Consider the following 26,894-nt stretch of genomic DNA (forward strand, 5'->3'; position numbering starts at 1 on the left):
TCCTTTAAGGATTTGCTGCTGTATTTCATATGACACCCTTTTGTAAATACAAATGCCAACTAAATATATCTTAAATAGAGTCTTATTCCCAAGCTTGGAGGAAGGAAAGAGGAAGAGAGGCCTTAAAGATTCAGCAAGTGTTAAATTGGCAAAGCCAAACAAATGTTAAAATACTTGTCTGAAATGACTTTTGCATAGTCCTGCTGTAAGAACACATTGGCTCCTCCATATTACCTTTATATTTACATGAAGGAGACACATGCATCAATAAACCCTGTGTTAATCGTGTGTTGACATGCTCTCTGTGTCCACAGACCTACACATGTATGGTTTATAGAAACTGCACGTGAGAAATACAGAGGAAAAAAGTAGAAAAGAGGGAGATTGAACCCACAGAGAAACAGGTTAACATAATTTTCATTACTTTTTTTTCCCTCCCACTTCTGCTTTCCGTCAGCGCAGGAGGAGGCTGTGGGCTGCGGACTCAGTGCTGGAATGAGGAGTAATTGAGCTTGAGCCCAGGCCGAGGTAGCTTCTCCTCCTCCCGGTGTCATTGCTGCAGCCTCCGGGGCCGGGTCCCCGGGTGCAAAATCATTTGCAAAGACAGCGAATGCGCCTCAGAAGTTGCCGGGCATAGGACTCCGGAGGCATTGGCTCGATTAACTTTTCACGTCATTTTCTGCTCCGGAGCCCCTTCTCGCCTCTCCGCCCAGCCTTTCCCACCGCGACTCACCAGCGCTCATGGGGAAGGGGAAGAGCAGCTTGCAGCACTGAGCCGAACCGGACTCGAGCCCGTGATGTCCGGCACCAATTTGGAGGACTCACCCCCTTGTTGCAACTTGTCATCTGCTTCGGAGCCGAATGTAACTCAAGAGCCCTTTTTGAGCTCCACCGACTATGATGAAGACGAGGAATTCCTGCAGTACCTGTGGAGGGAATACCTACACCCGAAAGATTATGAGTGGGTCCTGATCGCCGGGTACATCATCGTGTTCGTGGTGGCTCTCATTGGGAACGTCCTGGGTGAGTCTGGTCCCGAGCAGCCCTCCAGAGGGCTGTCACGTCCCCTTCGCCCCAGGCTGCAAAGGTTCTGAGACCCCTCCCTCCCCCTTGGACGCAAACAAAGAGGTCGCTGCTCTCGGGGTGGGGTTTTCTATTTAAAAAAAAAAAAAAAAGTTTTCTGATTTTAGGAACAAGGACAGAGAGACCAGGAGTGGTGATTCCTTTTTTCTGCCGAGAGAAGCGGGGAACCGCCTTTCTAGGCGAGCACCTGGGTTACAAGTGCCAGCAAAGGGGGAGCGACGGGGATCTCCAGGTGGATTTGGAGTGTGGGGAAATTAGTTATCCTTTTGTGTAACGTGCCTGGGGGTTTGGAGGTTTGGGGAGAGGTAAAGCTGGCAGAATGCAAAGCTGTGCCTCTAAAGAGCAAGCTTGCTTCGGCTTTTGAAGTCACAAAGGATGTGTGGACGAGGTAGAGTGCCCTTTGGCGCGGAGGTTTAGGCTCTGTCTAGAGGTGGTAGTAAAAGGGTCGGGAGCGGAGACAGAGGGAAAGCAGGAAGAAGGTTCATTCACACGCTGAAGCTGATTTACACAGGAACCATGCTGGGCGCAAGCAAGGAGGGGCCTCTGAGAAAAGTGCCGAAGAGATCGCAGTCATTCATCCATTCATTCATCATTCATTCATTCATCCACTCGACCAACATTTTCTTCTCCCCGAGGATGTTTGTTGCTGCGCTTGGGAAATATCTGTACCTCCCCCCCCCCACCCCCAATGACGAGACCAAGCTTAACGTTAGGCTCTCTCTATTTGTCTCTGTCTAGGTTTGCCTGTAAACCTCCCCTCTACCCACCTCTACACAATTTCTGAGGGTTGGGGAGTAGGTGCCACGGAGATACGGTGGCTGTGGTGGTTGAGTCTATTAGGACAGTTAGGAAATCCACTTAAAGAAAAAGAGCTTTGCAAGGGACAGGAGGACTTAGTATGAATTGTGAATGGAAGGAACAGTGTACCTTGATGAATGGAGAGTGGGAGGCTTTTCATATGCAGAGGGCAGTGTGGAGTGAATCTCTGTTGAAAATAAGAGGAGGACATGGGGGTGAGGGAGAGCGAGGAGAAGACGCTCTTGATTTTCAGTTTTAAAAAGGGAAGGAGAGGAGTAAGGTGAAATGGGAAGAGAGGATTTGAAGCCCAAAGCAGAGAATTTGTAGCTGCAATGGAGGATGATAAGGGACTTATCAGGCTTTCTGCACTAACCTCTTTTTTACCTTCTCTCCCCCAGTATGTCAGTCTGGTCAGGAGGCACTGAAAGTAGCCTCTTGCCAGTTCGGCAGGTAGAGCAGTTGGCAGTATGTGATGGAGACGTGTTCTGGAGAAAGTTGGTATAATAGTATTTGAAAAGAGAAATAAAGCTCCTCTGAGAACTTTAGTTTCGCTCTTCATGTATTATTTTTGACTATTATTTGTTGACTTTTAAAAGGTATACATAAGGTAATATTTTGGGGATGTAAATAAGATGGATGAAAGTGGGAATACACATGGTTAGGGCCCTTTGTTATAAGGCTACATCTGTTAATGTACTACCTTTCTTGTTTTCTTTCTTCTTGTCATCCATCCTTAGGATTACAACTATTAAGATGCATGGCCACCAGCATAGCAACATTTCACTGCATCATGCCAACACTTAAAGATGAGCCAATAATCCAAATTGAGTATCTGTTGAGTACCTAATGTGTGACAGACCCCTGCATATACACTCTCTCACTCCAACCTCAAAGTAACCCACATTTGACAGAACAAGAAACAAGGCTTAGAGACTTATTAAGGAACATGTTTCAGATGTATTTCCATTTTGTCTGACCTCAGATCCAGAAAGCTTCATTGATATTCTACTCTATAGCTAGAAAACATATAAAGAATGAATTCTTCATTCCTGATTGTCTGCAAGTCTATTAAATGTACTTCCTGTTCTCTTCTGTACCTATGTTCACTGCTAATAAATTACCACAAGAGGTTAATGGCTCTGTCATTCTCTCCAACAAAAACCTAATCATAGAGAAATGTTATTGCATTGCAGTAAACTTTTGACATGTTTTGCAGGAATAGCTACAAATTGTAACTCTTTCCCTTCTCTAATTTTATTTCAGGCTTAATTTTTGTGATAAAATTTGCTCCTCTTTGCTGTTATTTCATTATGGCTTTGCATAGACCTGTGAGGCATAATATTATATCCTAATTGAGTAGTTTAGGGGGACATGCTTGCTCGCCTGGGCAGTGTTTTAATCTCAAAATGGAAACACCTCTACAGTAATAGGACTTGTTTCATTAGGTAGAGGAAGCGAGCACTGTCCATAGCACCAAGTGCTGAAATGGCCAATTGCATTGAGCCTAAAAAGAAATATTTACTCAAAGCACTCTGCTCTCAAGATAGTGACAGCTATTTTCCTCAGCATTGAATGACACTGAAATTGTCTCTGGCTGAACTGAAACCCATTCTTTGCTGACATATTCCCTGAAAGTTGATGAAGTTAAGTTTGACATTTAAACAAATGAGCAGTGTCATTACTCACAGACAGCTTCCTGCTCTTCGATGTCACTGTCAAATTTGAAAAATGGATTAGATTGAGAATTGATTTCTTTCTTCCCTCTAGTATAAAGGATTCTACGCAGAGAATAACAGGGCATCACATTATTTTGTAAGATAAAGAGGCGACATTCAGTTTGAAGGTGAAATACCACAGTGTAGGCAGCATATGTAATCTCTGACCCTTTGGTTCCATTCATCATTTGCACTTGCATGTAACTGACTACATGGAAAATCTCAATTTTTTTGAACTTATAAATGCAATGTACTAGTTAGAAGTCATTTCCCCCGCAATATCCTTTTGTGAAGCCATATAATGGGATGGCAGAGTCTTGACCATCCCCACCTCATTTTCTTTACTCAACAGCTCCTTTCTCTCATTATATGCCCTCTCCACTATTAGGTGCCTTCTTCCAGAGATAGAGAGCAGTTTTCTGAAAAAAAAATTGTGACAAAAGTCATTAAAAATAAGGCAAATATTACTCTACACAGAATTTCACTAGTAAATGCATTCTAGTAAAAGACACAAGAATGCTTAGTTATAGAATTTAAGTCCTAGAGGAGAAGGTGGGACAGGGTTCTTTCTGGAAACTGTATTTTTCCCATATCTTTAAAATTGTGCTCCACAAAAGCTATTCCTAAGTATATCTTGTACCAAGTAGATACATCCAATTATTTGATTAGTACATTTTGAGCAATATTATGTTTTTAAAATTAATGTGTTTGGGGAGAGAAAGCTCTTGGGGGCACTTAAAGGAAAACATTTAATGTAATTCCTATTTCTTTGGGGTTTTTTTTGAGTTGAAATTGGATGGAGAGATGAGTTCTAGTCAGTTTACACATTAAACATTTGGAGAAAGTGAGCAATTTCTGCCTCTTACTTCTGCATTTAAAGATATCTTAATTTTTACCTGGAGTGCTTCTATTTCTCCTGTTGTGTCATTTCCATATAAAAAAATGAGGAGAATAGTCAACCTATGACATGAATCTAGCTGTGCTTTTTGCTTCTTGTGTGACCATTAACAAGTTATTAACCTCTCCAAATCTGTTTTTTCCAACTGAAAATTAAGGCTGACAATACCTGTCTTGTAGAAAGGTACTATATCTGGTAAAAAATATATAAATATCCTACATATATAGAGAGAGGAGTATACACACACATATGTCTGCATATATGCATGTATACATACCATATATGTGTGTATATATAGTATATTTATTCTCGACACATAGTACACACTGAATGCCAATTTCTATGACTTCATTCTGACTCTTGAAATCTCTTCCCAGTGTGGTTTGTAGCCACCTTCTGCCTCTATGTCTGTGGTTCTATAGTTCTTTACAGCCTCTGCTCCAGCCTTTTTCTGAATTGAGTGTTTTACTACAAGTTATTAGTAAAATCGATCTTGCCTTTTCTCAGCTGAGTGTCTTGCTAACAGCTATTAGTAAAATGGAGTTGGCATATGTTACTCTTCTTTTCCATACCAGCTCCACCCACCCATCCCCTAACAGGTGCTTAGTGCCTTTATACTGACTGCTTAGCATTGCTCTCCCACCTCTCTGTGAAAGTCATTCCTATCATGATAATTTTTTTCACTTTCACACACATAGTTTCAATGTGCCTGCACTGCACCCCATTTGCATAGTTTTTGATTTGTTGGTTTGTTGGTCTACCACTGTTAATGTTTTAAGTGGCATCCCCGTACACACAGACACACACTGGCAATAATATGCTGCTTTAGCTCAGTTAAAGCACACTGCCTATTAAGGGTTTACCCAATAACAGTTAACCTAAGTTAGGTAGGTAGGATAGGAAGAATATTTTAATAGGATTCCATCTTAAAGAGCTAATCTTATGTCCCAGATTTTAGAAATGACAGAGTTACAAGTTCTCACTACTCAGCCTAAGTACCATCTCATTGATGGTTCTTGTAATGCCCAGTTCAGTTCTGTGGTGTGTGCAAACATATCCTTTCCAACACAGGAAGCAGAAAGAGGATAGAGATCATATATTACTCATCTCTGCCAGGACTCCATAGAAGTCATGAATAGTGACTGTAGAAGGTAATATGAACATACTCCATAAACTTTAAACATGTGTTTTTGTTACAGAATGCAAAATGTGCTTATCTGAATAAGAATTAAAGTGATGCTTCTACATTTTTACTAGAGTCATAACCATTTAGTTTTACTTGGTAAAATAAATCATACTTTTGAGATGAACAAAAACTCAGTGATAATTTTTTAAGTGTCTCTCTTAACAATAATAGCAACAATTATCATGAACAGACACTAATGAGATAATGTGCTCCTGATAATTTGAGTGTAATGGATTCTTTCTATACTTGAAAAAATATGAGTAAATTGTGATAATGAAAATAATACCAATTTTCAAAAGAGGCCAAATCTGACATTCAAATACAAATGAAATATTCCAGTTTTAAACTTTTTTACATTTTATTAGCACATACATATGCATTTTATATATTTATATGATTTTAATTATTTAATAGCTTAGAATGTATTTGCAAATCCTCAGGTACTGCAGCTATATTAGCATTCCAAAGGCCCTGAAGTCTCACTCAGCTCCTCACATTTCAGGAGTATCCACCACTGGTGTTATTTCACTGGTGAAAGAAGACCTTTCCATCTTTCTTCTTGCAGCATTCTGACATCCTGCGCCATTAGTGATGTTGGCTCCATCAGTTAATGGCTCACTGGTAAGGTTCAGTCAATGTCATGTGGGGGGTGAAGCAGAGGGTATTCATCTCAAGTTTCTTTTCTCACCACAAAGGAAAATGAAGAATATTTTTTAAGTACTATGTGTCACACTCCACCATGAATATGACTATTTCATTGATGTCTCATAGTAAACTTTTAAGGAGGAAATTAATAGCTTTGTTTTACAAAGAAGAAAAATGAAAATCAAAAAGCTATTTTACCTTGTTCCGAAGTTTAGTCGTACAGTAAGTAGCAGTACTAGGTTTCAAATACAAAGTCACCAGTTTCTGTGGCCCATTACTTTATCCTGTCTCTCTTCTTTGCTTCTAATTCTGATTAAGAAACACAGAAGAAGAAAAAGTGAAAATGATAGTTAGGTGTGCCCTCTGGACAATTTACAGAGTTGTTCTGGCTTGTTGCCATGTCAGTTCTCTGACAGACTCTAGCCGTGAGCTCATCTGATAAGCTGATCAAGGTCAGGCTCAAGTTACTTCACAAGGGAAGATTTCAAGGTAATATAGGTGCTGCCAAAAATGCTTTTGCCTGGTCAGGGCATGAGTCACTGGATACATGTTAGATAATTGTGGCCAAGGATTACTTTGCTATTAAAGGTCCCATGTTTAGACATAATTTAAGACTGAGGGTTTAATATTCAATATCTCACATGATCTAAAGACCTTTTTTCCATTTATTTATTTATTTATTTATTTTTAATTGAGTTTATTAGGACGACACTGGTTAACAAAAATCATACAGGTTTCAGGTGCACAATTCTACAACACATCATCCGTACATTGTATCGTGTGTTTATTACCTCAAGTCTAGTCTCTGTTCATCACTACATATCCCCTGAAACCTTCCTCTGCCTCCTCCACCCTCCTCTGCCTGCAACCACCACACTGTTGTCTGTGTCTATGAGTTTTTTCTTTTTTCTTTTTTTGCTCCCTCCCTCCACAAAGGCACCCAGGTCAGCCTGCCTTCTGTCTTTATAAGTTTCCAATCCTATACATGCATTTTATTTTTTTCTTCCTATGACATAATTAGTATTAACTTTTTAAAAATCATAAGTTTCTTTTGATTTGACTGAATAGGTCAACCTTTATATCACACAATATTGTTCCTAGAGCATTAAGGTGTTACAGAGGTCCAAAGAGATATTACCTATCACTCCATATGTAAAATGACTTTTAGATACTAACAGTAGAACACTTTGAGATGCTAATAGATTAAATACACATCGTATATGACCAATATTTTAATAAATGACTCATAGGACTGAATTTGTTCATTTTAACTTTGTTCTCAAAGAGAGATGATCTCTTGACCAAGTACATGTATTTTATATATATATTTAAAATAAGTTATGTTTTCTCATAAACAAAAAACAAACTGTTCAGAATAAATATGCAGTTTATTCTTTAAAAGTATTTTGGGATTATTAACATTGAGTCATTTCCAGTAATTTCCTTTCAACATCAAATACAGATGAACAATGTTTAATATTTATATAGTATAGTATCTCACTCTTCAGAAGACATTGTTACATATATTGTTTCAATATTCATACATTGGCTCATATATTGTCTATCAATAATAATACATATATTATTCCTCACAATAACCTTAACTCGTAGGTCTTAATTAATGAAAAAAAATTCAATACTTGAATCACCTTAAAAAAAGTTTGAGTGGATGGAAATATCAAGTGGTTGTGTGTCATCTTGGGAAGAGTGTTTCCTGTATTATAAGAGGCCAGGAGAAGAGATACTAGCTATGTTTGTCTGGCCTTCAGCTGTGTTGTCTTTGATACCTGATTTTCACAGCAGTATGTGTTCAAATGTACACTAACTAAACTCACAAACCTGGCAGAAAAAGAAAATGAAAGAATTCTAATGTCTCAATTTAAAGTAAGAAGTTACTCTCACAAGTCCTAAAATACTTGAAGTTCTTTCAATCATCACAGCCTCTTTCTGTAGACATAGCTTTATGAGAGCTTTATTGGTCTGAATAGCTAGGCTATGCCATACTAGCAAATCAATCTTAAATTCTCACTGGCTTAGTGTCACAAACATTTATTTCTTGCTTATTCAGTAGTTAATGTGGGTTGGGGAGTTTGCCTTACCCACTAACTCACTGTCCAGATGTTCTCCATGTTTTATTAACCTCCTTAACAAGTGACCACTGTGGTGACCAGCCTCCAAGATGGCTCCATTTTCTGGTCTCCATTTGCTTGTGTAGTTTCCTTTTCACATTGTGCCAGGATTGAGCTGTGACCAAAAACATACAGCACAAGTGGTAGTATGTCTATGTCACTTTCAAGATTACATTATAAAGGATTACAGCTTCTGCTTTGAGTTCCCACTCTCTCTCTTCCTCTTGGATTTCTTGCTCTGAAGAAAGAAAGATGCCTTGTTGTGAGTGACCCAAATGGTAAGACATTGAAATATCCATCCAACAGCCGTAGAGGAAATATGGCCTTCTAAGAACCATGTGAATGATCTTGAAAGCAAATCTTGAGATGCCTGAAACAGCACCATCCACTGAAACTTAATAACAGACTCTGGGACAGAACAATCTGGCTAAATTTCTCACAAATTCCTAACCCTTTAGAAGCTGTGAGATAATGTTTGTTGTTTTAAGTTGTTGTTTTTTTTTAAATTGTGGATAAGTTGCTCTACAGTCTCCTAAGTTGTCACGGTAGCAGAAGTGTGACCTGAAAAAAATATACTGGCTCTTAACTACCTTTGCCCAAAAACTATACATGTCAATTGTACCCATAATTATTTGGCCCAAACCAAACACATTCTATCACCCTGACTGCAAGTGAGGCTGAAAAATGTAAAGGAACCCTGTCTGTGTCAGAGAAGCCATGCATAGTTCAAAGTATTTTTAACATACATAGACTCAGAATGAGGAAATTTAGGAATCATGTACTTAATGGCATAAGGCTAAGATAAGCTGATAGATATAACCACTTCACACTTTGGATCTCTGCCAATAAAAGTAGCTTATAATTTTGGGAAAGTTTGCTAAATTGATTTCTATGCTAAGCACTTAGGGTAAAAGATAATAAAAACCAAGAAACCTACCCTCCAGTTGGAGAGACAAATATATTAATAGATGATTTCAATATAATGTGGCAAGTGCTCTGACAGATGGTTATAGGATATAGTGAAAGTATATAAAAAGAGTACCTCGTTTCAATTGGGGGATTATAGGAAGATCCAGGAGGAGACGGCACATACACTGAATTTTAACGCATAAATTCAAGTTATACAGGTGAAGAAAATTGGGTAAGGATGTTCTAAGCAGAGGAAGCAACATGAGCAAAGATGCGTGAAATAGCATGGGCTATGAGGAGAAAGTTAAGCAAGTGGGTAACTGAAGTGTAACTGAAGGTGAGAAGAGTCTAGCTATGAGGCTGGAGCATTAGGTAAGGGTTGGGTTACAGAAGGCTTTGTGTACCGTACTAGAGATCCTGACTTGCTTTGACACTGTAGTTTAAAGGGAGACTTACAAGTTTTAAAGGAGGATGCTGCCATTGGTCTGCATTTTTCATGAGGGCATTTGGGAGTTAATGAAAGAAAATCCAAAAGGAGAAAGACTTTTGAGGGTTTTACACTAATGTCGGGGATCATTAAACCAAGCTGGCTTCAATAAAAAAAAATTGATAATAAAAGACAATCAAAATTCTCTAAATTACTTCAATGAGGTTTTCTACATGCTGTATGAGAAATAAAAGGAGAAAAGAAGAAAGTGAGAAAATGAAGAGAAAAATAATGGAAGGGAAAAGGAATAAGACTAAAATATAGGAAAAAATGTTGCTGTTTTTGCTTTGCAGAATACTTAAATTTGAGAAGACATTTCTGTTTAAATTATTTTTATATTTTTACTGAAGAATGTGTGTAAGAATCTTACATGTCATGACTTTATTAATGTTTTCCAATATTCTATATAGTTTTCATTGAAATCATTTTTATTATAACTTATTTGGAAGGTTTCAGAAAGTTACTATACTCCTAGTTATCCATTATTTTGGCCTTTAGAGCATTTTTAACCTCACACTGAGACCAAACAGATGAACAGTTTGACATCTAATGAAATGTTTTTTATATTTTCTTTTGTTTTTTAAGGTTTTTATTTACTCTTAGAGAGAGGGGAGAGAAACATTGATGTGTGAGAGAAATATTGATCTGTTGGTTGCCTCTCCTAGTTCCCCAAGTGGGGAACTGACCCTCAATGTAGACATGTGCCTTAACCAGGAATCGAACATGTGAATCTTTGGTATGCGGGGGTGATGCCCAATCCACTGACCCACAGCAGACAGGATGAAATTTTTTATATTTTCATATGAAATCCTCGTTTTTATTCCAACTTACTTGGAATTTTCTAAAGTTGCTCATTTAAAATTTATTTTAAATGGCATTGTTATCTTTCAAATAATCAATAAAGATATCATATTGACCTCAGGTGAGTTCTGAGGGAATTACAGGAAACATTTCTCTATAAGTTGACTTGGTAACATTTCAAAATTTTTTAAACTGTGGTTAGTTTGAAAAACTTTACACAGTGGAGTATCAAGATGTATTATAAAGTTCTACACCTGAAATTTACGTTATTAACAAATGTTACACCCAATAAGTTTATTTTTAAAAATTAAAACAAAAGTATATAGGGAGTTTTACAACTGAAAATAAATAAACAAATATTTTTTAAAAACCTTTATTCGCTACTCCTAGTTCACAACTGGAATACAGTGGTGATTAAAAACTGTAATATCCTTTTCTAGATTTTCAGTGAGTTTTTACTCTTACTGAGTGAGTCTAAAGCGAATTTATAAAGGACATAGTTTGTAATCATGTGGTTCTTTGATGTTATCACTACATTGCTAGAAATGGGGTCAATAAGGCACTGTCTATAATAATTCACTTCATTAGTTCAAAATGAATTTGATGAGTCATCTACTTTGGTAGAGAACTATATTGCTTATAAATACCATTCAGAAGCCAATTTGTCTTCCTTAAAATGTGCAACTCTTTCTGGATAGATGTACGAAGGTATGATTAAGTGCTTATGAAACCATTTGTCATTGGATGAAACTGGGTCAACTTTTCATTGTGATAAAATAGCTTAAAAGTTAATCTCTCCAATTAGAATACTTATATAAAAATTCCTCAATTTTAAAAAGCTTTAAAATATGCATTAACACACCTCACTAGCTGGTGTAAAAAAGGACATCGTAATTATTGGGACATTTACATGCTTGGGCTTGATTTATATTTCAGACATAGGAAGCCTAGAAAGACTTCATTCTTTAAAATCATCAGAGTTCGTGATGGTGACTCATAAATTCTTGAAAGTCAGTAACCCAAGTTTATAGATTTATGTGTTTTATTTTTCCCAGACAAAATGATCTTTGCAACTAATCACTGAAAGGAAGCCAAACTATCTCAGTGGAAAAGGGAGAGTAAAATTTTAAGAACTTAAAAACTCATTAAAAAAACATGTGCGTCTGCACACTCATGCACAAACACATTGTGGGGACTGGCCTGACCAGGGATGGAGCCCGCAACCCAGGCATGTGCCTTGACTGGGGATCGAACCCGAGACCTTTTGTTTCGCAGGATGATACAACTAACTGAGCCACACTGGTCAGGGCCACCTGAGTTTTTTCATGTGAGAGTAAGAAGCTACCTTCTGAACTTTAAACATGACAAAACTACGTATAAGGCCTTGACTTTCCCAAAGTTAAGAGATATTTTCAACTGTCCTCTGAGTAAAAGAACTAGCTTTCCAGAAGAAAAAAGAAAAAGATAAATACATTAAAGATGTGTAAGTCCTTCAATTAACATTCCTGTAAAAAGGAGCATATCTTGATCTCATTGTCACTGTGGCATTAGTTTGTTCTCCTGAACAGACTTAATACATTCCTGCTATAGAACCTTCAGAGTTTCTAAACCCTCAGACCCTCTCATGGCCAGCTCACGTGCAGGCCCCGTGTCACATCTCCCGACAAGGTCTCTGTGAAGGCCCAGTCTGAATTATCAGCCCCTTCATGTACCACTGCACTTTATTTTCTTTATTTTGTCATAGAACTTATTACTATTGAAATTATACTCTTGGTTTATATGTTAATTTTTCTGTGTCTCCCTTAAATATCATGTAAGTTCCATGAGGATAGGTCCTTTACTTTTCTTTTTTGCAGATGCATCCTCAGTGTCTAGAACAGTGCTAAGTGTGCAGCAATTTTTAGCTACCACCAGGAGACGTCCACCAGGAGAAATTCTTTAGTTATGAGTACATTAAAAATAGGCATTTCGGGCTTTAGATTTTTTCGATATACAATTTTAAAATAAAACCTCAGTAGTTCAAATTATGTTTGTGAAAATTTTGGTCAACATCTTAGGGAACACAAGCTTTAAAATGAATATTATATAATTACTAAAGTAATGTTTCAGAAGACCATTTGCAAATCTCTCCCAAGCACTGAGATTCCCTTGACATTACCAAGAAACTATTTGGCTCTTGTTATGAAAAACAAGTGGGATTTACAAACTGCGCTGTGGCAGGGTTTCCCGCGCCTGCGCCCCCTCCCCGCCCCGAAGGCAGTTATGCCAAGATCCTTCCAAATAACATGACATAATCTACAGTGACGGAGGAGAACAAGTAATGTACAGAATTCTTATTTAAGCCCTCTTTGCTCTTTGATTTGAAGTAGTTCTTAGTTGTTTCCTTTTATGTTTCTATAAAAGTCAAAGGAAACATTTGACCATTTGTGCCCCACATGCAGTAAGAGAGCTGAGACGGAATGTTACCAAGACTCCACACTTTCTACAATAAAAAGGTCCAAACAAGGTCCAGATGTTTTGGAAATGCCCACAGGGACTCAGCATTAGGAACCCTTTCTCATTCTGCCCATTGCCAGTGACATGCCAATTCTGGTCATAAATACACTATCCAGTGCAGACAACTGAAAAAAAAATCATACCTTCAGATGGAGCACAAGAACAGTGTTAGCAATAGCTGAATGGTTCTAGACACTTCATTTAATAAGGAATAAGTCAAAAACAAAAACAAAAATCTTTTGACTAACTCTGGACCTTGATTTCCTCAAATATCCACCTTATAAATTTTTAAAAACCAAAATGTCATCTTGCCCAGCTTTGCTAGCAGACCCTTGACCAATTAAGCCAGTTTTATAAGAATTTCTCATTACTGTGAATTAAGTAAATTACAACAGAATTTGCATGTTAGGCTTTTTAGAATTGTTATATTGCTCTAATTACATAACTCTTCAAAGTTTTAGTTACTCCCGCAACAACCGGTGTGATTGGGCTATTATTCACTCTTTTTCCCAGGTAGTGAGTGACATTTAATATTAGAGAGCTGCTTTTGTGTTAGCTTTTTGAATAGCTGTCCACGTTATCTCTTTGCTTCCCCATTTCTGAATACTAAATAAATGCAATGCTCTGTTCTCCCTTTCCATTCCTCCTGGGACAATGCACTATGCTACTGTGCAAAGCAAGTTGAAAAATAGACTGTGTGTAATTTAAGGAAAACACAAATTTTCATGTGCATTTTTTGGTAAACTCAACTGAAAGGGTATGGAGATTCAGCCACTAACCACCACGGGCACAGTGATCTGTAACTCAGAGTAAGTGCCTGGCCACAGAGCGGGGGAAAGGAGCATCGGGAAAAGTCAAGCCTGGCATAGATTTACTCTGCTGGTAACCAGGAGCTCATAAGCCTTCTCTGAGTGCTCAGTCACAGTCAGCAACTATGGCAGTATCTACAGATTGCTGGTTTGATGTAATGCAAATATATCTTTATCATCCGAATGGAGGTAAAAGCGACACAGAGAAGCAAAAGGCTCAGTCCAACTGTAGCAGCAAAAGGTGCACAAAATATAAAGCAACCTGAACCAACACACGGGTTTTCTAGGGTTTATCTAATCTGGAGCTATTTCCTTTTCTTACTTCATTCAACAAATATTTATTGAACACCCGCAATGTGTAATCTGTTTTATTACATTCTGTGGAGGAAACACAGAAGTGAATGAGGCATGGTCCTTACTGACAAGGAATTTCTAATTTTGTGGGAGAGACTGACATGTAAACAGCAGACTATACTATGAGGGTTATTGAAGAAGCATATGCTCAGCATTAGAACATGGAAACATAAGAGATCTGACTTGGTGTAGGAAATACTCCTTTATGTAGGAGGCAGCATTGCATTTGAGGTATTGTCGCTTTATGAATATAATTTGAAAAGTTCCCAAGGATGAAAAGAAATTACACCTAAGCTGATGAGGTAACCAGAGTAAATTTATGATTGTTTGCAGATATATAAATAACAATGCTGCAAATGTCATTCAGGGAATTTCTGCATGTAAAACGTAGACTTCAATGAGCTTTTCTGGGTAATTCCAAGTAACAAAAGTCTGATGCTTTGTATTCCTTTTATGACCTTCTTTATTTTGTGGGTGTCTGCCACACAGACACCTGTGATGTTATATCATGGTAGAACATTTTAAATCCCTGGAGCTGTTTTAAAATAAGCTCTGATATACCAGACCTTTCAAAGGAAGGTTAGTCTAAGGCAGTGGTAAGAAGTGGAAGTTATGAGAGACTAGATACTCGGAAGCCAGTTAGGGGCCTGTTGAGACTCAAGAAAGTGATTATAAGGGTGAAACAAAGGCATGGAAGTGAAAAGGAAAAAAATTAAACAAATATACAAAACACTCTGGAGATAGATACTGGCAACCATCAAATGTAGGGAATTGATGGGAACAGAAAATAATCTTCTGCTTAATAGACATTTTTGCCCAAAGAAAGAATACTGATTGTTTTGTCTTTTTTTTTTTTTAACATAGATGAGAAGAATGGAAAGAAAATCAAGTGTTGTGAGTAAAGGAGTCAACGTGAATTTAGCCAGGGCAGGATGAGTGACAATTACTAGAGGAGTGTGCTTGTGTGGCTGTTCAGTAGGAAGTAAGATTTGCTTCCCCATATGCCACTTAGTTTGCTGCTACTCAAAGATTCTTTTCTTTGTGGCTATGCAAGCAATCTATACAGTTTATGTAAGAATTACTTAGACAATGTGTTCTGGAATAATTAGAAGCATACAAAGAAATGTAAATTTGTTAATAGGTGAATCAAGTTGCAAGACCTTTTTTGCAACACTAAAATTCAGTGGTTTAAAAAAAATAGCTATTGTGTACCCAGAAAAGCTAAACAAAACAGGCAAAGCTCCTTCCCTTGGGAAACTTATATTCTAGTGGTGATATTTAAGATGTTTTGATAGTAGGACCAACAGGATTTGCTGATAGATTGATTGCATATGGGTGTGAGAAAAAGAAAGGAGTTAACATTTTCATGACAAGTAAATAGATGTTGGTGCCATTTATTGAGATATGGGATGCTGGGAGAGGAGTCATTTCCTGTAGGGAAGGAGAGAGAATCAAGAAAACTATACATTTTGAGATAGGTCAGAGAGGCATACAGTGAGCATTTGAATATGAAGTCAGGAATATTAAGTATTAAGTCAAGCCAGATGAAGTAAACCTGTGATTTATAACCAGTCATCTTTTATGTGCATATCTTTTTACATATTCATTTTATGGCCTTTGATATGAAAAAATATAAAAGAAACTGCATAGTGAATACAGAATTCTGTTTTACATATTATTTTACTTTTGGCTTTCTCCTGTATGAAATCATCACAAATATTTTTCCTTAAACTGGGAAAAGAACCATTTTGAGCTACACATCAAGAAATAAAAACAAAAAGATTAGGGTACATGGTAAAAATTTTATTTGCGTTTCATGCCTGACTTACTAAGTTGGATTTTAGAGGGTGGTAAGTCTAGAACTGACACTTAAAATAAGGCCCCAGTACACCAAGTATGAGAATCCCTGTCATAGAAAAAGGGTAAAAGCCAATTTCCTAGTACAGAAGGACACCTGCTTTTGGAGTCCAACTTGAAGGTGAGGTGATTTTACATTTGACACAGATTCAAATATGCCTGTAAGAGCTACCAGAGGAGAAGAGATTAAAAGACCTGAAAAAATGATCAGGCAGGAAAACAAGAAAATGCAGCAGAAATACTAACAAGTGTTAAAGGAGAAAAAGGGGGAGGGTTAAAGGTAGGGGAGTCCCAAGACTTCAGTGATAACTTTGAAATAATAGTTACATAACACTTTGAGCAGAGGTATCAGTTTGGCTCAATTTATTCTTGTAGTAGTCAGTACACATTTTTTTTGTTATCCAACTGTACCAAAAAAGGACATTTCACAAGTCTGTCATGACAAACCGAATTCACCGCATGAAGAATTCAATGCCTACAGAATTAGTAATGCAAAGATTTAGAAAAATTCTAGGAAAAAAAAGAAAAAGAAAATCAGGAGTGCAAAGGAGTTTCTATGCATTTTTTATTTACAATTTTCTATATGAAGTCAATGTTTCAGGATTGAAGTGAAACTTACTTCCTTTTCCTGTGTTCCTTGAATCCTTCAACAAAATCTACATATATATTTCTATGCACAATGAATGTAGTTAGTCATTTATGTCATAGAAGAAATCTGAGTGTTGCTATAACAGGTGTTTCACCACACAAAAGCTTGGTGAAAGACTGGCTTTGATTTAGTTCTAGTGGATCTGACTTATTAAATTATAAATATGAGGAGCGTTAGGCACAGAATAGATGTAGGATTATGTAGAATTATAAGACCATCAAAAGCTTTTTGGCAATAATATTGAATATATGGAAATCCTGGATGGATATGGACTAAAACAAAGAATAGAAGCTTTCCTCCAAGGGCTTGTCCACAATGAGGTTTTAGAAATTCAGTTTTTCTTTGAAATAGCCTTATCTCTCTGTGTTTAAACAAGGAGGAAACATAAGACTCCATCTAAATCCGCTGCAGAAAGATGACTACCTACCCTTTTCTTCAATATATTGAAGTTTGTAAATATCCTCCTTCCAAAGAGTAGGTGTTATAAAAATATTTTGAAAGATTTATAAGACTTGAGATATATTTGATTATAGAAGGGGCGAGAAGGGACATTTTTATTACAGACTATAATGATTCAGTTTTGGAATATGCAAGTCTAAATTTTTTCATATATGTTGCATATATACATAAAAACCTGGGTCATGGGAACACAGAGCAGACTGAAAGTGACAAGAGGAGATGAGGAAGGAGGACAATGGTGGGAAGGAGAAGGGACTAAGCAAGGAACATGTATGAGTGACCCATGGACATGGACAACAGTGTATAACTGACTGTGGAAGAAGAGGGCAGGGTGGGATGGGTGGAGGAGGGCAAAGGGGGAAAAATTGAGACAACTGTAATATAATAAACATGATTTAAAAATAAAAAAATTTAAAGAATTTTAAAAAAACAAACCCAGGTATACTCACATGTATTTTAAGGAGTCAGTGGAATTAGTTATAGATAATTTTATTCTCCTTTAAATTCAGTTCAAGGAACTCAAATTTAGTTTCTGTTTTCCTCTTAAGAAAAATATTTAGCATCTGCCTTGGCTTTTATTAAGAAAATCATTGTCTTCAACTTTCCTGCAATTGGATCCCAAGTTATTACTTTTTATTTACTTAGAGTATTGATTAAGATAAATGTTGATTGATAAAGCATGTTAAACTGATTCTTTACTAAATCTAATTATCTTCCTCTTTTTTGGGTAATCTCTATTATATGTTAATCTGTATGCTCTGAATATAACCCAGGAATGGGATATATGTTATAGTTTTATGAGCATTTTTCTATTCAACACTCTAATTAAATGCTTTAAGTTCTATTTTTAGCATTGTATGAGTGTAAGAAAACATGGTCTGTGCTCAGGTTTAAAAAGTAGAGAAAATTTATTGAGGGTTCTGGAGAAGGAGGCAAGGTCATAGGGACTAATTCATTAGGAAGGTCATGGGCTGCCATTTTCTTGAGAGAAAATGTCAGCCTCTATAGCCCAAATCCTAATGTTCTGCAGTGATCTGATGTGGCTGGTCTGCTGCTGTTGAATGGGTATAAATGAAAACTGAATAATGAAAGAACATTCATTCCTTCACTCATTCATTCATTCATTATTTCACTCACTAACTTGTTAATGAAACAAGTATTGGTCATTTATTTATTGCCAGGCAATCTCCTTGACAACAGCAAGAACAAAGATAAAAAAAGACACCATTTTCTTCAAGGAATTAATAGTCTCTTGGAAAGGACAGAAATACAATATATTACAGAAAAACACAAAGTAGCATTTACTATTAAATGGATATGAATAGTGTACTGAAATATAAGATTGTATGTATAATATTAGTTTAATGAATGAGAAGAAAACATTAACACTAGAGTCCTTCCTGGGCATCAAAGAAGTAAATGGTAGGAGTGACAAAAGGTGAAGCAAGACATGCTATCAAAGGAGGGCACAGGCAAGCTAAACTTTGCTGCTCCAGCTTTTAATATCCTCAGAATGATGAGAGAAAAAAAAGTGTGGCTTAGAGAAAATTTTGTCCCTTTCATTCCAAGCAGCAAACCTTGGGGTTCATTCACCTTTCTGGCAAACCACGATTTATGGAGGAATTCTCACTGTCCCCATCCCATCCTCCTGTTTAACTGTCGGACTTGATCAAAGTAGCATTATCTCCAAATTTCTCATCAAATATAATAGTTTGGTTGTTTTATTATTATTTTCTTTTGTTTATATTTCTTAGAAATAAGTCATTTAGAGTTAGCATGATAAATTTTATCAATGTAAGACAGAGTTAGTTCCATCGATGAATGCTAATAACGTGTGCTTTCTGACGTGGGCATGGCTTTTCCTTTTCTGTTGCCCCCTGAAGACTAGCTCTCAACTTGTTACCTCCTGGCAATGGACCATAAATGGGTAACGCTTGGCAACATTTTATTTTTTTCCATAACAGGTTTAAAAATAGTGACCTAAAAATGTTTTTGCTCATTTGTCTAAATTCCCTTTATTTTTCATGGTCACAGATAGATGAGTTACAACAACAGTATCTCCTGCATTTTTATTATTAGCTTATAATTAGGATCAGGGACAGTAGACTATTACAAATCTTAGAATGGGAGTCTCTATTGCTAGCTTAAAGGCTTAGGTTTTGCTTATTTTCAGTAGCTTTGGGATGAATATATTATTGGAAACATTGGTCATTTGTAAGTTTATTTATTTAAAATTCTACCAGGAAAATATACAGGGATAGGCAGAAATAGGTTTACAGTTTATTCTTATATTATTATAATCATAATCTGCATGCCTTTTTCCATATGAACAACTGTAAACCTGCTTTTGCCCACCCCTGATTTATGTTAAGTAACTATGTGACTTCCCTTTAAAGGAGAATAATGCTTTATTCTTTAGTAACAATGGTAAATGAAGTATATTTCATTGTAAACATGTATTTCATATTATAATGCATTTTCTTTTAAAAAATAACAAGTATGCCATCTGGAAATGCAAATAACTTAGTGGAATTTTGAAAATGATTTAATGTATAATTAAATATAGATACTTATTTTAAAATTTCAAATCAAAAATATATATCTAAGGTGCTAACTTACCCCAAGTTATATTATTTTTCCTTCACTATCAACATGATAGGACTTAAAACACTAATATTAGAATCTAATTTTATAATAAATGTGGTGAAAAAAGTCAGAAATAAACAAGATTTACTTTGGGAAATTCTATTCAGCTTCATAATGTTCAGCTTCCATAAGTTTGGTATTTAATTATGTTTCTTTGTCACTGAGTGGGCTGGAAATGTGACTATTGGAGCACCAAAACAATGAGGTATTAATGATAGTTCTTTGTTTTTAAATCTGGTGCTTTCTCAGTGAAAAAGATGTTGACCTCTTGAATTTCTATAAAACAAAAAATGTAGCTTTCAATGAAGATAAAATCATATCAGAAGACAAAATGAGATTAGAAAACAAACATGGAATGACTCATATAAAATATTTAAAATCCAGTAATGCAGACAGAGACACATTGTTTCTTCCAGTCATATTTTGTGGTAAATTTCTCACCAAAAACACTAGAAAATGATAATTATAAAGTCATTAACTTTCAGAATAAGGGGCAGGGAAAAAAAAGAATAAATGAAGAAGGGACCCAGTGACAAAATAAAAACCAAAAGTATAAATGAAGATAAAATGAAAAATCAATAGGATATTGACTTCTTTTTTAAAAGACAGAAACATCACAATATAAAACACCTCAGGAGGGAAACATCTCCCTCACACACACACAGACACACACACGTACGCACAACTCCAGAATGATAAAACAAAAGAAATAGCATACCAAAATTACATGAACACTGGCTTTAAACTTTTGAAACGTTTTTAGGTAAAGGTATCATGAGGAAGCGTTGTATCAAGGTGTTGCAGGCATCGACTCAAGATAAAACCAGAACAAATGGCTTAAATTAAAATCAGAGAGAATTGCAATAGCTAAAACAGGCATAGAAAGAGTACAGAAGATAAAAAGAAACACAATCCTGTATATCCCCAAATGCCTAAATTTTAAAAATGTAAAATGTCACTATAGCATAGGGATCTGTAATAGAAACCTGCTGCTTTTTGTCTTCTCAACAGCCACATCTCCCCTTCTTCGCCTTTCAACATTACCCCTTTCTTTAGCAAACTATCCCCTTGCCATTCCACGTAAATGTGGTGGAGAGAGGAAATAAAATGCCAATCATAGCACCACCCACTCCTCACATACCCCCACCACTTCCACCGAGCTCCTTAGAATCAGAGAAAGGACAGATTATTTCCTGTCCCCCAACCACAATGTTTGGCAAAGGGATGATAATCTGATCCAAACGAAAATCACTAAAGTTTGTCCGTTTTTTCCTACTTGGGTTGACTAGACCTGGAGATGCCTGAGATACTCCTCTTTGCCACTCAAAAGAAAATCATATCTCCTAGGAGATTTAAACCAGCCTGCAGAAATACAGGCTGAGAGAGATGGAGAGAACCCTGCTGATAATGTTAGAATCCCTAGATCTAGTTAGACCAACCCTTCCCAGGTATATGAGCTTTATTTGTTTACATTTAGTAGATTTGGATGGGTACTGCGAAGCACTGATTAAAACAGGGACCAACCTGCATGATACAGGTAGTGAGAAGAAAGAAGAGAGAAAACGAGAATGGAAAACAACAACAACAAAGAACAAACGGAGAAAGAACATGAGGAATGCTGACTATTTTTATTCTTTGACATAATTTACATTCCTTAGAGACTGTTCTTCTCTAAGGAATAAGGATGAAGATGACACCTATGCTTGCAGCCTAGGTGGTCCTCCAGAGAGTCCTGACTAAACAAGTACGTTGTTCTCGCAGGACCCTTAAATCTACCTTTAAGTCTTACCATACAGATACTCTAACATGAAACCTGATCCTTTCGATAACCCTAACTGTACCCTAACACTAACAATCCTAACTAAACCTAACCTAACAGTAACCCCAAAACTAACTCTTATTCTGGTTATAGCCATAACCACATGTGTCCCCTAACTTGGACCTGAAAACCAATTGTAAAACTAAACTCAGCCTTACCTCTAAAACTTAATCTAAAACTAACCACGACCCTATTTCTATATCTAAGCATAAAACTAACCTCAGCCATAGCTCTAACTCAAACCCTCACGCCAGCCGCAGACCTGTCTCTAACCCTGCCTCTAACTATAACTTGAACATTTGCCTCAAACCTATCTTACACTACTTTACCTAACCCTAACCCTAATCTCAAATTTACCTCTAATTTTAATGATAGCCCAAACTCCAACCTGCCCCAACGCTAACTCTTACCCCAAACCTACCTCAGACCCCAACCATAATGTAAATTTCAATCTTTCCCCTAACTCTAACTCTGACACTACATATAGCCCCGAATGTAACTCTAATTGATAGTCTAGAACTAAACATAACCCTATGTTCAGGCCCAGCCCTTCCACTAACCTCCATTCGACCTGTAACTCTAGCTCAAATATTGGTACCAAAACTCTCTCTAACACTTTCTATAAACCTAACTCTGAACTAATCTCAAACTTACTCTAATTCTAATGAATTATAATCCAAGTCTGCCTCAACCCATAGCCCTAAAAATAACCTGAGCCCCTTTTCTTATGCTAATGATGACACTAACCCCAAATCTAACTCTAATTATAACCCTATCTCTGTAACTACCCAGAACCTATCTTTAATCCTTTCAAAAATACTCAGGCCTATCTCTAACCCCACCCTAAATGCAAACAACATCAAACCTTAAGCCTAATGCAAAATTTACTTTAACCAAAATATAATCAAAATATAGCTTTAACCAAACCCAAATCCTGCCTGTAACCCTAATCCTTTACCTATCGATAAACCTAACCCTAAAACTAACCCCAATCCTTGTCTTTACCCCAAGCCTAATACCACCCACAAGTCCATTTTAACACTAACCTTAAGTTTCAAATTAACTCCAAATCCGTGTCTAATCCTAGCCCTAGTATTAACTTCATGTCTATTTTTAACTCTATGTCCAAGTCTAAAAGCCCCAACCTAGTTCTTACCCTTATCTTAGAATTAACCCCAATGCTATCTCTAACTCTAACCGTCAACCCTATCTCTAACTAACCCAAATCCTGCCCTAACCCCAACCATAATTCCAAACCTGATCCATAATTTATTTTGGCACCTACTCATGTTCTGAGCATCACTGCTTTGCTTTACTCTCTTCCGACTTTGCTCACTGCATTTTGATAATGAATCAACAAATAGCACTGTGGGATCAGGGTCTTAGAACTATTGCGTTATCCACATTTGTTCCCTGCAACTGACAAAACACAAAACACTAGCTTAAAAAAAATTAAACAAAGGTGTGTGTTCGGAGGTGGGACAAGGGGCGGGGGAACTGGCTCGAGGAACTGAGAAAGGCAGATTGCATGTCCCAGATACTGAGAGATTCAAAGGTGCCAGCCCTGCCGTCAGGTTTCGGTCTGTCTCCCGCCCCAGACCCCTCTCTCTTTTGGCTTCATTTGCAAGTTCCCTGAGACAACGTGGCTGCCAACAACTCCAGGCCTGTAACTTACCTGGACCAACTCCAGTGATTAAAAGTCCCCCTTTTTCCTGGTTGTTCAAGCATAAAACCTAGGATTAGTTTAGATTGAACCTAGTTGATTTTGCTTAGGTCAAATTGCCATTTTTAACTAATCATGACTAACTTGAAATTATGGTCTGCTTGGCAGGTCTAAATAATGCCCACTGTCAGGGACAGGAATGGGGGAGAGCAATACCATCAGAGGCATTTATATGAAGAGTGGGAGGCTGAGGCAGTTCTCCAAAAGTAAAATTAAGTATATGTACTGTTAACAGGAGAAGGGAAATGGATGCTAGACGGCAAAATACACAAATGTCCACTACAAATTTTGAGGAAGACTTTTTTCCTTCATTATGTCTAGCCCACTTTTGTAATCTTAGGAATGAGGATATTGTGGATTTGACCATTATTTTAATGCAACATGTCACCAAATTGGGGATGGATCAGCATCTTGAAAATTTGGAGACTGCTTAACTAAAGATGCTTAGAAAGGAAAGGACAGAATATTTCCAGGAATGTAAACAGTGGCCTGTCTTGGGTAATGTAGGTTCTTGCTAAGAAAAGTTGACTCATGCCTTTGTTTTCTTTCTAACTCTTAATACTATGTTTTGTCTGTAAAGTTTTCTCCTGTTTTTGGTAATTTACCTACCACAAGTACACATTCCAAATTTATGCATTAGATTGGTATTCCTAGTAGTACATTATTTTAAAAAGCAATGCGAACGTATATACAAAATACAATCATGAATTTAAGGATAATAGTGTTCAATGTCTCTTTTGTGCACTTTTAAAAAGTCACGTTTGTTTTATTTTGAAAAATATAACAAAAAGATGTAATTGGGAGAGAATCTAAAGCTAGCAAAAAAAAAACCCCATCTACTATAATTGATGATGAATGAAAAGTATTATATTAAAATTCCAGGTTTCTCCTCTGTTTCTATGAATGAAATGAAAAATTCATAAGGGAAGGATTTAATCAGTCTGTCAAAAATCTAAATCCATAACAACATTATTCACTCACTGCATGTTCTCAATGTGTTTGGGACTTGAATGAATGCATTTTAAAAATCTATGTTTGGCCCTGGTTGGTGTGGCTCAGTGGATTGAGTGCTGCCCTGCAAACTGAAGGGTCTCTGGTTGGATTCTCAGTCAGGGCACATGCCTGGGTTGCAGGCCAGGTCCCTAGTAGGTGGCACGCAAGAGGCAACTGCACATTGATGTTTCCTCTCCTCTCTTTCTCCCTCCCTTTCCCTCTCTCTAAAAATAAAAAAATAAATTAAAAAAAAAAGAAAAAATCTGCCTTCTCTACCATGAATGTGAATGAACATGGCAGTAATTAAGGGTTGGTTTTTGGTGCCTGAGAAAACTCAGCTCTGCTACTCACTGCCCAGGTGAACATTCCCATCCATCTGATTTTTCCACCTGGAAGATCCAGTTTGATTGCAGCAATCAAGATGCCTATGTTTATCATTTATGATCTTTTTGCTAAAAATATTATGTGAATCTGTATGTTCTTTTACTATCTGTATTCTCTATCCTTAAAATGTTTTTTTTCCAGTTTTACTGTATTTTTTGTGCCTGTTAGTTTTCTTATTTCCTATAATCTTTTTTAGTGATTTTGAAGATGGGACTTGTAAGCTTAATTCAACAATGGTTGTTTTTAAACCTACCAATTGTTTAAGAAAGGTGGCCACTGCTTATTCGCACGCTGTCCTGCATATAATTTTTCATGGTTCCATATGTCTCTTTATAAGTTTCTTGATCCTATCTTCAAAATTGAAATCTATAATTTTTATTTTTGCCTTTCATGAGAAGACATTCAGTGTAATTTTGACTTTTCCTAAATTACAAGCTCAATATACTTTACATACTATTATATATTCTAAAAATCTCACTGTAAAATAGTTTTTGGCATTTCCTTTAAAGTCTGTAAGCATATTTACAAATTATTTGTTGTTTTTTAATAATATACATGGTAACACTATTTAACTACACTTTTGTATACTTTGTTTTTCCACAGTTGATGTCTTGTTTTTTGATATATTTATTGGTTTTGTGGATATGAATTGCCCTTTTCTGGAAGACAGTGTAATTTTATTACCTTTGCAAGTGAATGTAAGATTGATTGGACATAAAATTCTTTAATAATAGAGTTTTAATACCTCATTCTGTACACATTTTTCCAAATGTTTTTTCTCTTCAGTGCCATGAGGAAATAATTTCAGCCAACCTGCTCATTTTGTTCTTTGAGAAATAACATGTTTCCCCCAATCCCCGTAATCAGTCATATTATATGAAATTGTATTATAGATGTAGTCCTGATTTGAGTCTACATTTAAAAAATATTTCTATTTTTTTCTGGGTGCTTATTTTTGTAATAGTGCGTGCATTTCTTAAGCTGTATCTATATCTATTCGATTATCATATCTTTCATAGTTTTATCTCATTCTCTTTTACTAATGAATCCTGGGATGCTTCTCTGCACAGTGTTAGTTTCTAGATCCTAATGCCTCTAGTGTGTTTTTAAATCCTTCTGTTGAACTTCAAGTCTCATTGTACTATTTTTAATCCATTTACCTTTTATTCTCTATCTTAGCTCATTCATGAATCCTTACTCTTTTCCAGAGAGGTCAGCATGTTCTTCTAGTTTTGGAAAAACTCAAGCAAAATGTTTCCCAAGATTCTCATCTGTTTCTTAGAATAATGTTTAACTACACCCTATGTTTCATCTTTAGTCCAATGTTTTGTTTTTGACTCATGTATTTTCTTCCCTCCATCCATTTTTAAAATCCTGAAGTGATATCCATTCCCCCCAATATTTTTTTTTCAGAAGAATTTTACCTTCCTTCCCTGCCCTCTTGAGTACTGGCAAATTTTCCCCATCAGATTCAGTGCACAATGTCAAGCTTATGAGCACAGAACCTATCTAAGTATAAGAATTCATAAGGAGGTCTTTCTGGGCTAGTATTGAAGTCTTTTCTACAATTTATGAGATATTCTAAACAATTAGAAATAACTGTGGTTTTTAATTTTAAAAGTCGAGCCTGAAAGAGAAAAAAGATCAAATCATTCAATAAACATTGATCCCACTGTGTTCTCCCTTGCTTGAATACCATTTGCATTTTTTTTATAACATGAATAAATAAGAAACTCATTTTCTTATCTTTGCCTTCACATTATATGCCTGTATGGGTACAGAAAGAGTTCAGCTGATCAGAGTAGCAATTAAGGTAGTCATGTTTGGTAAGTTTTCTAAAATTTTAAAGGATGGCCATCTCTGTTTCTTGGTCATTGAAGCTCTTAACATCTTGTAATTAGGTGCAGACAGAGCAGACGTATCAAACTTTGTCTTCCTTAGTACCATTTGTCCTATTGTGCTTTAGGCAGAGAAGCATATGTAGCCCAAGAATTGCCATCCAGCTGCATCAATGATGCAATTAGTAAAATTCCATTCAGACTTGGAACTTTGCT

At 36.5% G+C, this 26,894-nt stretch overlaps 1 protein-coding gene across 1 annotated transcript in view; it reads left to right on the plus strand.

The window, feature by feature from the left end:
- The first annotated feature begins 797 nt into the window (after window positions 1-797).
- HCRTR2 (hypocretin receptor 2) overlaps window positions 798-26,894 on the plus strand; it is an 84,953-nt gene continuing 58,856 nt past the window's right edge. The window contains exon 1 of the mRNA XM_054568831.1: window positions 798-1,023. Coding sequence (XP_054424806.1) covers window positions 798-1,023 — 226 coding nt within the window. The remainder of the gene's footprint in view (window positions 1,024-26,894) is intronic.

The sequence above is a fragment of the Pteronotus mesoamericanus genome, unplaced genomic scaffold, assembly GCF_021234165.1.
Source record: "Pteronotus mesoamericanus isolate MK-2021 breed Mesoamerican mustached bat unplaced genomic scaffold, CSHL_Meso_final contig_20, whole genome shotgun sequence".
NCBI lineage: Eukaryota > Metazoa > Chordata > Mammalia > Chiroptera > Mormoopidae > Pteronotus > Pteronotus mesoamericanus.